The sequence below is a fragment of the Hyperoodon ampullatus genome, assembly GCF_949752795.1.
Source record: "Hyperoodon ampullatus genome assembly, chromosome: 14".
Classification (NCBI taxonomy): domain Eukaryota; kingdom Metazoa; phylum Chordata; class Mammalia; order Artiodactyla; family Ziphiidae; genus Hyperoodon; species Hyperoodon ampullatus.
In genome coordinates this window covers 76,450,629-76,465,067 of record NC_136927.1, presented here as the reverse complement: position 1 = coordinate 76,465,067, position 14,439 = coordinate 76,450,629, and the positions used below count along the sequence as shown (strand labels likewise).

General features: G+C 43.5%; 1 protein-coding gene across 5 annotated transcripts in view; it reads right to left on the bottom strand.

Annotated features, from left to right (window-relative positions):
* The window catches only part of ARFGEF2 (ARF guanine nucleotide exchange factor 2), a gene marked incomplete at its 5' end in the record, with an annotated part of 96,899 nt that overhangs the window by 37,232 nt on the left and 45,228 nt on the right, over window positions 1-14,439 (bottom strand). For all 5 annotated transcript variants that reach the window (XM_079719569.1, XM_079719565.1, XM_079719566.1 and 2 more), the window contains 9 exons: window positions 3,329-3,487; window positions 4,529-4,657; window positions 5,722-5,873; window positions 6,848-7,019; window positions 7,123-7,207; window positions 9,592-9,797; window positions 10,343-10,454; window positions 12,207-12,390; window positions 13,100-13,208. In XM_079719569.1, the coding sequence (XP_079575695.1) occupies window positions 3,329-3,487; window positions 4,529-4,657; window positions 5,722-5,873; window positions 6,848-7,019; window positions 7,123-7,207; window positions 9,592-9,797; window positions 10,343-10,454; window positions 12,207-12,390; window positions 13,100-13,208 (1,308 nt within the window). The remainder of the gene's footprint in view (window positions 1-3,328; window positions 3,488-4,528; window positions 4,658-5,721; window positions 5,874-6,847; window positions 7,020-7,122; window positions 7,208-9,591; window positions 9,798-10,342; window positions 10,455-12,206; window positions 12,391-13,099; window positions 13,209-14,439) is intronic.

Here is a 14,439-nt window from a genome sequence, read left to right as displayed (position 1 = left end):
TTCCAGCTAGGCAACCCTCTGAGTGGGGGTCTGGAAGACAGACTTCATTATTTTTTTTCTTTTTTTAACTATTAAAAAGGGAAAGAGAAAACGAGCAAAAGAAAAACTGGTACAGTAGAGTTATGCTACACAGATGTTTAGTTATGCAAATTTAATAAGTGCTCAATAAAAAAAGAAAAAGCATTTGACTGGAGCAGGGGATTCCATCCACCATGCCACTCAGTAAGTGCACCATCTAGTCTGACTCAGCCACCCCCATCTCCCTTCCACTCGACCCCTCAGATATACAACACACTAGCCTCCCCAGCCTCCCTGCTGCTCCTTTACCTCGACACGTCTAGTCCTACCTCAGAGTCTTTGCACTCTCTGTTCCTTATGCCTGAATGTGTTCCTTATGCTCCTCCCCATGGCTCACCCCTTAGATTCCCAGCTCAGACATGTGTTCCTCAGACAGACCTCCCTCGACCGCCCTGAGGTCACACACCCTCCCCTGGCCACGCATATTTTTTTCCTTAGCACTGACTACTTTTTGGCATTATGCCAGATATTTGTTTTGTTCTCTGTCTTAAGAGCCAGCAGGGCATTAACTCTGTCTTGTTCACTGCTGAATCCCCAGCACTTAAAATAGTTGGTGATTATTATTTGGGTAATCAAATAGATGAGAATGTGCCCTGGAATGGCGTGCAGTAGGAGAAAAGACTATCTCCCAGCCCTACGGGGTGGTGCAGGTGCTTGACAACGCGTCCCTGCGCACAGGCCGTCTCTCACCTGGAGCTTACCCGAAGAAACAGAGATTGGTTTCAACTTCTACTGGAGCAAAAACTGGCTGCTTAAAACTTACTGAGGGACGACGGCATGTAGACCTCTAGGTAAACCCTTCCTAAGGAATTTCCATGGGGACTTCTGACTAAAGCTGAGTTTTGCTTTTCATGGTGACCTACAGTCTAATCCCAGAGTATGGGACTCCACTATACCACTGAGCACTGCTGAGTATTTTCACTTATAAACTGCCTTCCCCTTGACTGAGAAAGGTACTTAATTCGGCCAGAGAGAGCCAACCCCTGACTGTTCCACACAGCATAATACTGTTAAATTATTACTAGTAAACTACTAGTGTCCTCCCTTTTCCAGAAGCTGGAATCTCAAGTAGGTCAATAACACTTGTGGCCGAGGACTTACTGATTCCAACCTGATTTCTCAAGGTTTCTGCATATCAAATAGGTGGCTGATTCATTTTTAACATTTCCAGATGCTGCTATATACTTGGCAACTGGCAGAAACCCCACCTTCACCATATCTCTCAGGTTAAAGAAAAAAGAAAGTTCTAGGAGAGAAAGCAGCTATTTATTGATGCACTAGGTATCACGACTCAGAAAACAGGAAATTATTTCTTAAATAAGCGCACAACTCAAAACTACACCACTGCCCCGCCCCCCCCTCTTTTCTAATATGGAATACTCCAGAGTGGTGACCGAGAAAGTAAACATTCGGTGAAAAGGGACTGAGGTATGTGCCATGATGATGACGATCATGATGACCATGACAGCTAATACCTACTGAGTTCTTACTACTTGCCAAATGCAGTTGTAAGCCCTTTTCCACATGTTAACCCCCTTTTTTCTCAGAACAACCCTATGAAGGCTGTAGAGAGGAGGAAGATGAGGCTCGAAGACTAAGCAACTTGCCATGTCATACAGGCAGGAAAAGGATGATACCCAGACTGGATGCCAGTCGTCTGGCGCTAGGCCTTCCCCCTGAACCACATGATCCCCATGGCAGGAGGAGGCTGATAACAATTTTCTTTCTAGGTCATAACAGTCCCCACCACTCTCCATGCCCTCACCTCTACTCTTTCACAGCTTTCTCTCTAAAACAAAAAGTAATACGTACAGACAGTAGAGAAATTAGAAAACTTTAGGAAAAAGAGAAAATAAATCGCCTCTATAACGCTATCACACAGATAGGATGTTAACATTCCTGTTTATCTTTTCAAATCCATTTTCTGTGCACGTCTGGCATGAGGGACGAAGCCTCACAATGTTTATAACGATTTTTCAATTTAATATACTGTGATCACCTTCCCACAGTATTAGACAGTGTTTAATAACATCTTTACCTTTTTCTCTGAAGTCTTTTAATCCACAGGCCCGCCCCCGCCTCACCCCCAACCACCTACTATTTTCCATGCAATGTATTTGTTGAAGAACCTGGTCACTGGCTCTGAGGCTCTGTCGTATCCTAGAGTTTGCACGCTGCATTCTCATGATACCATTTATTGTGTTCCTCTGTCCCCTACATTTCCTTTAAACTGACAGTGGAGGCTTGAATTGACTCAGGTTGGAGTTTTAGGCAAAAACATTTCTTAGGAGGTATTGTGTGCTTCCATCAGGGAGCATGTCATGTCCAGCTGTCTCTCCCTTCAGCAACGTTATTTTATTTTGTTTCGTTTGGTTTTATTTATATTTTTTTTAAGATTTTTTTTTGATGTGGATCATTTTTAAAGTCTTTATCGAATTTGTTACAATATTGCTTCTGATTTATGTTCTGGGTTTTTGGCCACAAGGCATGTGGGATCTTAGCTCCCTGACCAGGGATCGAACCTGCACCCCCTGCATTGGAAGGCGTAGTCTTAACCACTGGGCTGCCAGGGAAGTCCCTCAGCAACATCATTTTAAATGGCCACACAGCATTCTAAGGAGTGGTGCAGCACACTTTTTAAAAAAAGAGCAATCTCTCATTGTTGGGACATCTAGGCTGTTTCTAACTTAATTTTTCCCTTGAACGACTAAAATTTCCATGAACAACCTTTCAAACACCTGTTTGTGCACATGGATAATTATATCCTTATGTAAAACTCTTAGAATATGGTTTAGTTAAATAAAAACGTGAAACCACTGGCAATTTCCCTAATGGCTCATTGTAGATGCTGACCATCTCTTTTCTGATACACTCAGGAGAAATCGGGCTCCTTGGCTTTGTCTTAAATCTACTCCCTGGTGGTAAGAGCTCTCAGGAGGTACATAAGGACTTGGGAAAAGTGGGAAGGAAGCTGCCACAACAGAAGTGCTCTCCGTGTGGACACTGGCCACCGGGGACAGGAGCACCTTGTGAGGTGGCCCATCTGAGGCACTTCACCCACCACGCCCCAGGGAGTCTGACTTTTCTGATACATGATGTATTTGAGGAATGAGACAAAACCCAGTTAAAGTTAGGCTTGACTTCAAGGAAAATGGAATCGACCAAAGAGAGACTGGTTCTGAATCAAAGGAAAGCTGGGATTCATCCTCACTAAGAAAAGGCAACCCCAGGCTTTCAAAGAAACACACACCTCGTGCCAGGAATTCCCGAGGTAGTTGCCGTCCGTGTGAGCCACCGTGATGAGCGTCTTTATGGTGTCGATGTTCTTCTGCTTCATCTCTGTGATGCTGGAGCTGGCCGTCAGCAGGGAGAAGCGCGCGAGAGCCTGAACGTAAGCATCTCGTTCCAGCTGTAAGGGAAGCCGAGAGGGAACGCTGAGATCCCGCCCTGAGCAAGACCGTTTTCACACTGAAGGGACCGAGCACTGGATCCTCTGCCGCCTTCTGTACGCACGTCGACAGGCTTTACGTACATTAACACACCAGCTACTCCACGCTGCTATCCTCCCGCTACCCGAACAGCCCATCTCGTGTTTGAGAACTAGTCTCTCCTTTGCAGCCGACCTCAAACTGATGTTCACGTTCCATTCCCTTCGGAGGGAGTAGGGGAGGAGTCTGCTGAATGCTAAGACTGTCACATAAATGCTAATTTCTACAACAACCCTGCAAGGTAGGTCTATGTTCTTAAGTTTACAAATGAGGAAATAAAGGGTGTCTTAGGGAGAAGTTAGCTAGACCAATGCTAGAGAAGCAGCAGAGCTGAGGTTTGAAACCCAGACTGTCTGATGTCAAAGCCCGGGGTCTTGGTACAAAAGAAAATGTCTAACTGTAAGATAAATGGGAACAGAAGACTGAGTTTTTCAACATAAATGGGTGCCAATTCTTAGTGATTTAGAAAATGATACATGGGACTGACAACTTCCTGATTTCCTAACATTTTGAGAACTGTATTTTGCTTATTTGCTTATTTGAGTTTGTCAAGATTCAAAAGATTTACAGACATATTCATTGTGCATTGAACTATTTATTTCCCCCAGAGAAGACCTGGAGATAAGGGAAATTAAAACAATAAGCTGCTTTTAAAACGAAAAACAATATTTTAAGCACCAGGGCAGGCAGTTAGCCAGATGGATAGGAAGGCTGTTTTGTCAAATCCAATTAAGTAGCTTGGACCCCACCTATCTTCAAAGAAGGTTTTAATCCAAACCTCCAGTTTTTTCCCCTAATGAGGCTGTTGCCAGCACAAATCTGTGGGCTTCCTCTTGGTGGGCATGAGTACGGAGTTTGCTGATATGTTTCTGGCTAATTGGAAATGTCTGATAATTTCTAAATTTTTCCAAATCTGAAAGAAAATGGCCCACCAGTATCTCTGGAGCTGTGCTTATACCCACCTGCATTCCAAAGATGCAGGCAATCCGGATTGCACATCGGATGCCTTCCAAACACAGGGAGGCCACTTCAGTGTCGTCACAGTTCTGCAGTCCGATGCTGTAGGCTGCCAACAGTGGCGTCCACACCAGCTACCAAGGAAGGAAGGTTTCAATAACGTCTAGAATCTCAGTGTGGAAGAGCACTTAGAGGCCACACTGTTAGTTATGAGCACAGCCAGGATGCCAAGTTCACTGCTACTTTGATTCATTCACAAAGTAAAATAATTCCTCCTCAACTGTGGTCAAAGCTGTCACTATAGATATGCCATTTACTAAACGTACAGTTCTAAAGGAAGAATGGCAAACATGCGGCTAGTGTGCCACCAGCATATCTATCTGTGCTCATGGCAGACATCACTGATCAATCAGAGATCCCACTCCCTGCTGAGTCTAATCAGGGCTCGAGAATCCTTTACACAGTGCAGCAGGCATCCATCACTAATCAGAGGCCGGCATGCAAGGTGAAATCTATAAGCAACTTGTGTTCTATAAACTTTGTTTATTGAAAGGTTCCTAATTCAAATTATTTAGACTTTACTCTTCCTCCAAGTTTCTTGTGAATTCCCTGAAAATAAAAGCTCACAAAAATCTAGAATTGATCAACTAACAGGATATTAACAGTTACTATAAAAACATCTTGGAGAAAAACATGAGTCCTATGTATTTAGAAAGTGTACCTTTTCTAGGCATTTAAAAAAGAGATCTTAGGATATTGTCTTTTACTTCTACATAATTTCATCTGATAAACTAACCCTGAGGCCACTGAGATGAGATGTCACAATAAAACTGTCTCTTATGCCTGAATTAATTCATTCAACCCCCCCGGCAGCCCTGTAGCACTCTGTATTTGTCTCCATTTCACAGACGATGAACAGAGAGAGGCTGAATAACCTCACCATGGTCACAGAGCGACAAAGTGGCAAAAGCAGGGTTTAAACCAGATGTTTTGATGGTAAAGCCCATGCTGACGTATCCCTAGCATCGTCACAGGGCTTCTAAGAAGGACTTGCTTTAGTTGCTGTCCAGAAAGACACACCCAGGCTTGGCCTTTTCCTCTCCTCAATCTCTTCACCATTATAAACTCGCTGGTGAGCTTCTGGCTGGTCAGCTCTAGAATCAGGCTTAGCTGTGTCCTAACTTCTCAGGATACTCACTTTGAACATTGGCCGGACATGGTCCAGGTGAGTGGCACTCGTAAATGGGGCTTTGGCGTGGCTCACAGCCTCCATCAGGGCTTTGGCTGTTTTAGCCATTTGCTCCATCTCCAAATTGTATAGTAGCCGTCGCTGCTTTTCACTAGCGACACCTACAAAGAAATAAGAGAATAATAGCAGCTAACATTCACTAAGCGCTTGCCATGTGCCAGGCTCTGTTTCAAAAGATTTACAACAATTAACTCACAAACGCTCATGAGGACCACTACATGAGTCTGTTGCAAGTATTATCGCCATTTTACTGATGGGAAATGAGGCACAAAGACATTAAGTGACTTGCCCAGGGTCACACAACTAAGCAGTAGAGCTGGGACCTGAATCCAGGCAGCATGGCTCTAGAGCCCATGCTCTAAACCAGCGGTCCCCAAACCTTTTTGGCACCAGGGACGGGTTTCGTGGAAGACAATTCTTCGACGGACCTGGGGGGAGGGGATGATTTCGGGATGACTCAAGCGCATTACATTTATTGTGCACTTTATTATTATTATATTGTAATATATAATGAAATAATTATACAAGTCACCATAATGCTGACAGGAGGCGGAGCTCAGGCGGTAACGCGAGCGATGAGAAGCAGCTGTAAATGCAGATGGAACTTCACTCGCTGGCCTGCCGCTCACCTCCTGCTGTGCGGCCCGGTTCCTAACAGGCTGCGGACTGCTACCAGTCTGTGGCCCGGGGGTTGGGGACCCCTGCTCTAAACCATACACACTGCTGCCTCTCAAATAAAGAAACTGATAGCTTCACAGGGGTGTTAACTGAGAGAATTCTAATCAAGGTTGGCACAATCACCACTGGTATTATAGCAGAGTTTTAAGGAACATTTTTGGGGAATAATTTAGCTCTCAGATTATTTTAAATTCCATCTTGTAACTAATTACAAATCTAGCAAGAAGATTAGGTGATATTACGAAAGCACCAACATAATCATAATAACTAATTTAATCACATTTCTTATTTAGATAGCTAGATATGCAAATTAAATCTATCACCAGGGAACTTAATCATGCATTCCGATACACTCGAAAATTGGAATTAATAGAAATAATTTGCCATTAGACCTTACTCTGCTTAGTAGATTTGGTTGCAATCGTGTGTTCTTTTGTTTCTTTCATCGCAATTTTCTTGCCTTCTATCTCTTCATAGATGCTTGAGAGATATTCTTCAGGCAGATCTTTACTATCATTGATACCCCGATTCATTTTAATATACTGCTCTTTTGTCATTTTATTTTTTACCTGAAATTTAAAAAAATTAAGAACCCATTTAGAAGATAGCCAATGGCCCAAATAAAGCTCCTTATTTAGCCACTATAGTATATGTATCATTAAAATATTTTACCTGAGGGCTGTGCAAGTCTGTAGTTAGCATAATAATTGAATATGCTAGGACATATGCAGTGTCAGCACTAGCAAATAGAGTCTGCCTGAAAAAAAAAAAAAGATTCCAGATGTGAGAACACACACGGAGCCGAGGCTGGAAGGGTGCAGTGCTCAAGGAGATGTGCTTCTCTCAGAGCAGGCCAACTGCTCTTCAGGATGCTTTCATCATCACTGAATGATAACTAATGATCCAGAGTGTAGAAAAAGCTAGTTAAGAATACGTGTCAGATTTAGACTTCTTTGAATAAAGCAGTTTCAAGTCGATTTTTAAAAAAAAATCCTTAAGGAGCCTCCAGGGCCAGGGACGAGGGTGAGGCAAGCGAGGCACCCCCCTACTCCCAGGTGCCGACCCTACAGCACATGACTCTGAACGAGGCCCTTTACAGTCTGCACCTTTAGTGCTTCGCTTGCCTCACCTTGGTCCTAGTCCTGAGAATATCTACTGTGTGCTAGGCACCGGGTGGAAAGATGACTAAAACTCCTGTCCAGTTATTAGCCATTTAAAGTTTACATTATAAGGGCTTCCCTGGTGGCGCAGTGGTTGAGAGTCCGCCTGCCAATGCAGGGGACACAGGTTCGTGTCCCGGTCCGGGAAGATCCCACATGCCGCAGAACGGCTAGACCCGTGAGCCATGGCCGCTGAGCCTGCGCATCCGGAGCCTTTGCTCCGCCACGGGAGAGGCCACAACAGTGAGAGGCCCGCGTACCGCAAAAAAAAAAAAAAAGTTTACATTATGCACTGTAATATTTAACAGCAGAAATACAAAGAAAAATATTTATGTTGTTTTAATAAACAATATGCTGGTGAACCCTGACTTTTTTCACCTTAGGCAAGAGAAGAAAGACAAATACTTGGGGATGCACAGCCTTACAATATGTGAGGCTAAAGAAAAACTTGTCTATCCAAACTGCCCCCAACAGGAGAAGGAGAAGTTCTGAAGAACACAGTAAAAGGTCTACATTCTAACGTGACATTTAATTGGGTCACATATTTACCGACTAGGGGACACAGACCAAGGTCTCTAGGTCCACATAAGAGATATGTTTAAAGTAAATAACATCTAATTGTGTCTTCACAGAAAATTCTAATAACCTGTTTGGTTAAAACAACCAGAGGCTGCCTTTGCTGACCAGGTCATCTCATGGAGACAGCCTGGAGGATTGGGACCAATTAATATGAAAACCAAGCTGACTTAAGAGGCAAAACTGTTCTCAAAATGTTTCCACTGAAAATTTTCCACTTCATGTTCACAGTATATTCAGACATTCTTAACTTCATGTTCAGAGGAAAGAGCATGAGCTTTTTTGAGTCAGACAAATTCATATTCAATCTCTGCTACTTTCTAGCTGATTAATATTTGGACAGGTTGCTCACTATCTCAGAGCCTGTTTCCTCACCTATAAAACAGGGATACTACCTCCCAGGCTTACCATTAATTAAGATGAAATGCATGTAAAACTCACGGCATGGCTGGCACACAGGAGGTGTTTAATAAAGGTTATTAGCTCTCCTTTCAATTTCCATTTCCTACGCAAAAATGAACTACCTATCAAAAAAGGCCCCAAGGGACATCCCTGGTGGTGCAGTGGTTAAGAATCTGCCTGCCAATGCAGGGGACACAGATTCAAGCCCTGGTGTGGGAAAGATCCCACATGCCACGGAGCAAATAAGCCTGTGCACCACAACTACTGAGCCTGTGCTCTAGAGCCTGTGAGCCACAACTAGTGAGCCCACGTGCCACAACTAATGAAGCCCACGCACCTAGAGTCCGTGCTCCGCAACAGAAGCCCCCGCAATGAGAAGCCCGTGCACCGCAACGAAGAGTAGCCCCTGCTCGCCGCAACTAGAGAAAGCCCGCGCGCAGCAACGAAGACCCAACGCAGCCAAAAATAAGTAAAATAATAATTTAAAAAATTGAACTGTAGGGAAAATAAACTATTTTAAAAATAAAAGAATTAAAAAAATTTTTTTAATTAAAAAAAAAAAAGTTAAGAAGAAAGGCCCCAAGATGAAATCATGTACTTAGGTGGGGTTTTATTAGTTACGGAGCCATTTCAGTAACCTGCTCATCAGTATGTAATCAAAGAAAAACTAAAATTCTTCAGATCTACCCCATATATTAAGTCAGGGAGCTGTTCTTGATTAGGGAAGAAATGCCTGAGTGCCTCTTCTCAACCCACAGAACTGCTCTTTTGTCATAATTAAGAGCGTGGGCTCTAGCTGTGTAGTCTTGGGCAAGTTACTTAGCCTCTCTGGTCCTCAACCTCCTGTAAAGGGGACATGAATGGTCAAGGTGAGGTCTTAACGTGAGACACAGTGAACAGAAACTTTAATAGCTTGGCACAGGTTAAACCCCAACCACGCTAAGACTGGTGCTCTGAGGAAGGCAAAAAGAGGGCGCAGAAGGGACTTAAACACTGTGCTCACCCCTGGTTGCACTCTATGTATCTTGCAGCAAACTTCTCCATTAACCGATCAATCTTCTGAGCTTCCCCAGGTAGGCGGAAACCTTCTAGAAACGTCCGCAGGGCTGAGACAAACTCCTTTTCACAGAAGTCAAGTTGGTCCACATAGGCATACATCACCTCCTTGTTGAACTTCATGCTTTCTCCCAGAAAATCACCTACTTGGGTCTGAAACATACACACTCACTCATACCTACAAATTGTCAAATATGAACACCCAGTGAAAGACACTTCAGTCGAAGGCGGGGAGGGGGGGCCCGAATGCCCCGGCTCTGAACACCCAGAATGGGCTGAACTGCTAGAAAAGTTAGGCGACTCCCCGAGCCTGCCCACCCACCCAACCATTCCAGGTTCAGACTGTCCCGCCACGAAGGAAGCGGGGAGGCACAGGAGACTGAAAAGTGGAGGAATGATGGGGCACACTCAGGAGGGAGGTGAGCTGCCAACAAGCACCCAGAACAATTTCTAGCAGCCAAGTGACACTTTTAGCTCTGACACTGTCCCACCAAATACACAACCACCTGTCAGGAGGCTGGTTTATTCCCTTTAAAGAACTTTTTGCAACACTGGCCAAAGGGGTAAATAGGACTGCTGTAAGCAGGGGTGTGGACACTAGCACTGCACTCAGGGTCGGCCAGTCTCTAGGTTAAAGCCGAAAGGTCTCAGAATCACCCGAAAGAGCCCACATGCGCGTATCCAGCCCCCAGTCTTACAGAATCAAGCCGCTCCTCCTGGTGCAGGAATTGGGCAATGTCTTCAACTGATGTTCCCAGCATGCCCTGCTCCTGGAGATACTGGATCCCTCTCTTGGGTTTCTTATTGAACCTTTTTCAAGAGATGGGACACAGGTTGCTTATTTCAAACTCTGGAGGATAGAAAAAAGCTAGCATTTGAGGCAAATTACAGTAACAGCACGAACTGTGTGTCCTGGTAGTTTTTCTCAATTCCGCTTTTTAATTTTTGACCTAGCTTTAACAGAATCTGCTGGTTGTCATCCATTCTCCTCTTCTCCGACACTAATAAAGCCTAGATGTTTAGCTGGGCACACAACTATCTGGGATAAGAACTACATTCCCCTGCCTCCCTTAGACAAAGTACGGCCATGTGATAAAGTTCTGGCCAGTGAGAGATGAGCAGAAGTGGTGTGGATACTTCTAGGAAGGATCCTTAAACAAAGCTGACTTGGCAGGGAGGTGTACATTTTTTGCTCTTTCCCCTTCTTCCCCAGAATATATGTGTGATGACTGGAGCTCCAGCAGTCCTCTTAAACCATGAGGCAACACTGAAGATGAAAACTGTATTCAAGATGGTGAAGCAGAAAGATAAAAGGAGCCTGGGTCTCTGACGTCCCTAAGAGTCACTGCAACTATCCTAGCCTGTCCCCTGTGGGATTTCCTTTAATGGTGCTTAAGCACTGTTATTTCTGGATTTTCTGTTAAAGGCAGGCAAACTTAATTGACGTATAAATTCAACTTGTTATTTACCAGGCCATGCATTGGGGAATGATCTTCATGTATAAGCACAAACTGTGGAAAGGACTGTGAGGACAGGCTATGACTATGGTGCAGGGACAGAGACTACCTCGGAACTGTTCAGAGAGTGTGGTTACAGGGGGCCTCTTTCAGGAAGAGATGCTTTGCCAAGCCCGAAGAATGAAAAAGATCCAAGAATATTCTAAGCAGAAGGTGCAATAGTGCAAAAAGCTTGAGGTGTTCAAGGGACTGAAACGCCCCTTGTGACCCAGGAGTACTGAAAGGGGATGAGGTCAGTGAGGGAGGCTGGAGGCTGGATCGGGCTGTGGGGAGGAAATGGGAAACCTGCAATGACTGTAGGCAGGGAGTGACAAGACCTGATTTAAGTTTTTAAAAGATTCCTTTAACTGCTGTGGGAGAACAGACTGGGAGGGATGCAGGGATGGTGAGAGTGGAAATGAGGAGATCAACATTTTAATTAATAAATGAGTATTATAACATCAACTTTTAAAATAAACTGAGTTTACAAAATTAATCATTCAGAAGTTGGACAGGATGTGAGATTGTGTGTGTATGTACTTTTGTGTATAAAAAAACTGAAAAGAAACATGATTTACCAGTGATTGTAATGATGATGATGTGGTTATATGGGAGACTGTCCTTATTTCTCAACTATGTACAGCTGAAATATTATGATGGCTACAAATTACTTTCAAATGGTTCAGGAAAAAAATACACAGATAACACTGATATGGCAAAAGTTAATTTTTCTGTATGTTGAAATTTTTCACAATACACAGTTAGAAAAAAGTGTTACTAAAGGTGATTTCCTCTAGGTAGTAATTGTATGAGTGATTTTAACATTCTTGCTTTATGCTTTTCTGTATTTTCTAAACTGGTTTGACTTTTTTAATTGGGCGGGGGAAAGACCAGGCAACAACCGCACAAAGCTATTAAATTTCTCTCTCACACACACTCACTCTCAGCCCAGTCTGATCAGGCCTGGGCACAAGTGCCAGCACTAGTCTCTGGAAACAGGCATTTCGTCTTGAGGAGTCAGTGCCAGGTTCCCAAGAGATTCAGCTAGAGTGACAGCCACACTCACAGGTCAATGCCGTGTTCAATCATCTCCTTTTGTTGCTTGATGACCTCAAACTGTTCTGGATCATCCTGGACGGCCGTCTGAGTCCCCGAGGACACCGTGGACTCCATGGATGTCACGCTGCTCCGTCTCGCCATGTCAAGGCTTTTCCCGTCCCCCATTTCCTGATCCGTGGGCCTCTCCTGACCTGCGATGACATAAAAGCAAAAGAAACCAAATAAACAGATGGGACAGAGACACGGCTGAGGTGAGGTTTGCCTCTGCAGTTCCCTTTCCCAGACCTGTAACAATAAAGTTTGTACCGTAAGGGTCATGAGCACCTTGATCTCACTCAGTTACTTTACTTAACAACTTACTTGTTTGTGGAACTTGATAAGCTAATGCTAAAATTCACATGAAAGAATAAAAGTACAAAACCAGTCAAGACACTTAAGGAACAATGAACAGGAGGACCTGTCCTAGCAGGTATTAAAGTTCACTGCTAAGAACTCTAGGCATTTGAAAGGCATGGTATTGGTGCAAGAACAGGCAAATCAATAAAACAGAATATTCAGAAACAGACTTACGCACACAAGAGAATTTGGTATATCATAAACCAAATCAGTGGTGCTTCAAATCAGTGAGGGAAGGAGAGACTACTTTAAAAATGTTAGAATAACTGGCTCCCCTTTTGGAAAAATTGAGTTTAAGCACAACTCACACTATTCCCCCCCAAATTCCAGATGGATGAAAAAACAGAACATTTAAAATACTTCACATAGTTTGCAAATGAAAGTGTTCTGCTAACTCTAAGACACCTATATCAGGATAGCTTCTCCCAATGACGTGAGTAGCCTTTTGTGCGTGGTGGGCATGAGGGCTGGATGGGGAGGCTGTTTGCAGCAGGGGTCTCTCACCGAGGCTGGCCTGGTGGTTGGGATTCACATACAGGTCTTTGCTCCACTCCACCATGCACTTGAGGATGGACACGAGGCACTCCAGGCCTTTCTTCCTCAGACTGAGCTCCTAAAGGACGAAAGTGACACGACACAGAGACTCAGCAGATAAATTAAGTGCCGACATCTAGAGGGCTCCAGGAATCCTGAGACGACATGAGATAAGCACTGACATTCGGTGCTATTAACCCAAGGAAAAGCTAATGGGTGACATAAATATTGACGGCTCACTGCAAAAACCATGAACATCTTTAAAGGTGTTCATTACAAACTCCCCAGCAGCAAAAATATGGGATGTGTGCATTCCTAAAACAGAGTATTATCTGGATTTTTTAAAAGAAAGTCCTCATTCATTGCTTGTTTAAACAAAACACTTAAAAATACCATTTAAAAAAATAAATAAGAGGGTCTTAACTAGTGCCCCTGAAAAAAGAGAAAAGAATCTTGTGCAGCAGATGAATGATTGTGGACATACCATTATCCCCTAAACACCCACAAAAGCATTCCATTTTAAGGCTTATTCTGCAAGTAAATAAAAATACTGTTTTTTTTTTAAGTAGCATTTCTTAAAAGTTGAATGCAAGTTGTAAATGTCTTAAAAAATGTTGCAGTACCCTGGTGGCCTAGTGGTTAGGAGTTTAATCCCTGGTCGAGGTAACATCCCATAAGACACACAGCCAAAAAAAAAAAAAGCAAATATTTTAGACTCAAAACAGCATCTAAAATAGTACGGATCTCTCTCTGTGAATTTAATGACAACTATGGACCTTCATCTAGGAAAAATGCCCAAACACCAAAATTCTATATATAATTCCAGGTGGCTCACAGACCTTCTGACCAGTTTATTCAGAGACCTCAGGTTAAGAATCCTATTCTCTTTGTAGGCACCCTAATAATGAGGGAATCTAATAAGAAGCAATCTCCTTTGCCTTTACTGGAGTCTGGGATCCTGTTTTCACATGATCTATGGAAAGGTGACAGAGTGAACTCGCTTCCTACAGGTCTCAGCTCAAGTGTCACCTTCTCAGGGAGACTACCCTGATGCCCCATTAAAAATGGCACCACCCTCACCTCCAACATCCCTTCTCTATCGTCCCTGCTTTATTTTTCTCTGAGGCTTACTTCTTCATTGTTTGCTTTTAAGTGTTGGGACCACAGCAATTGTGCACATGGATGTGCGTGTGTTTTTTTCACTGGTGTATTCCCAGCACCAAGGACAGTGCCTGGCACACCGTGACTCTCGACAAATGTTTACTGAAATGAATGAACTTTAAATTATAAATGAATGTTCTCAGTGTTTG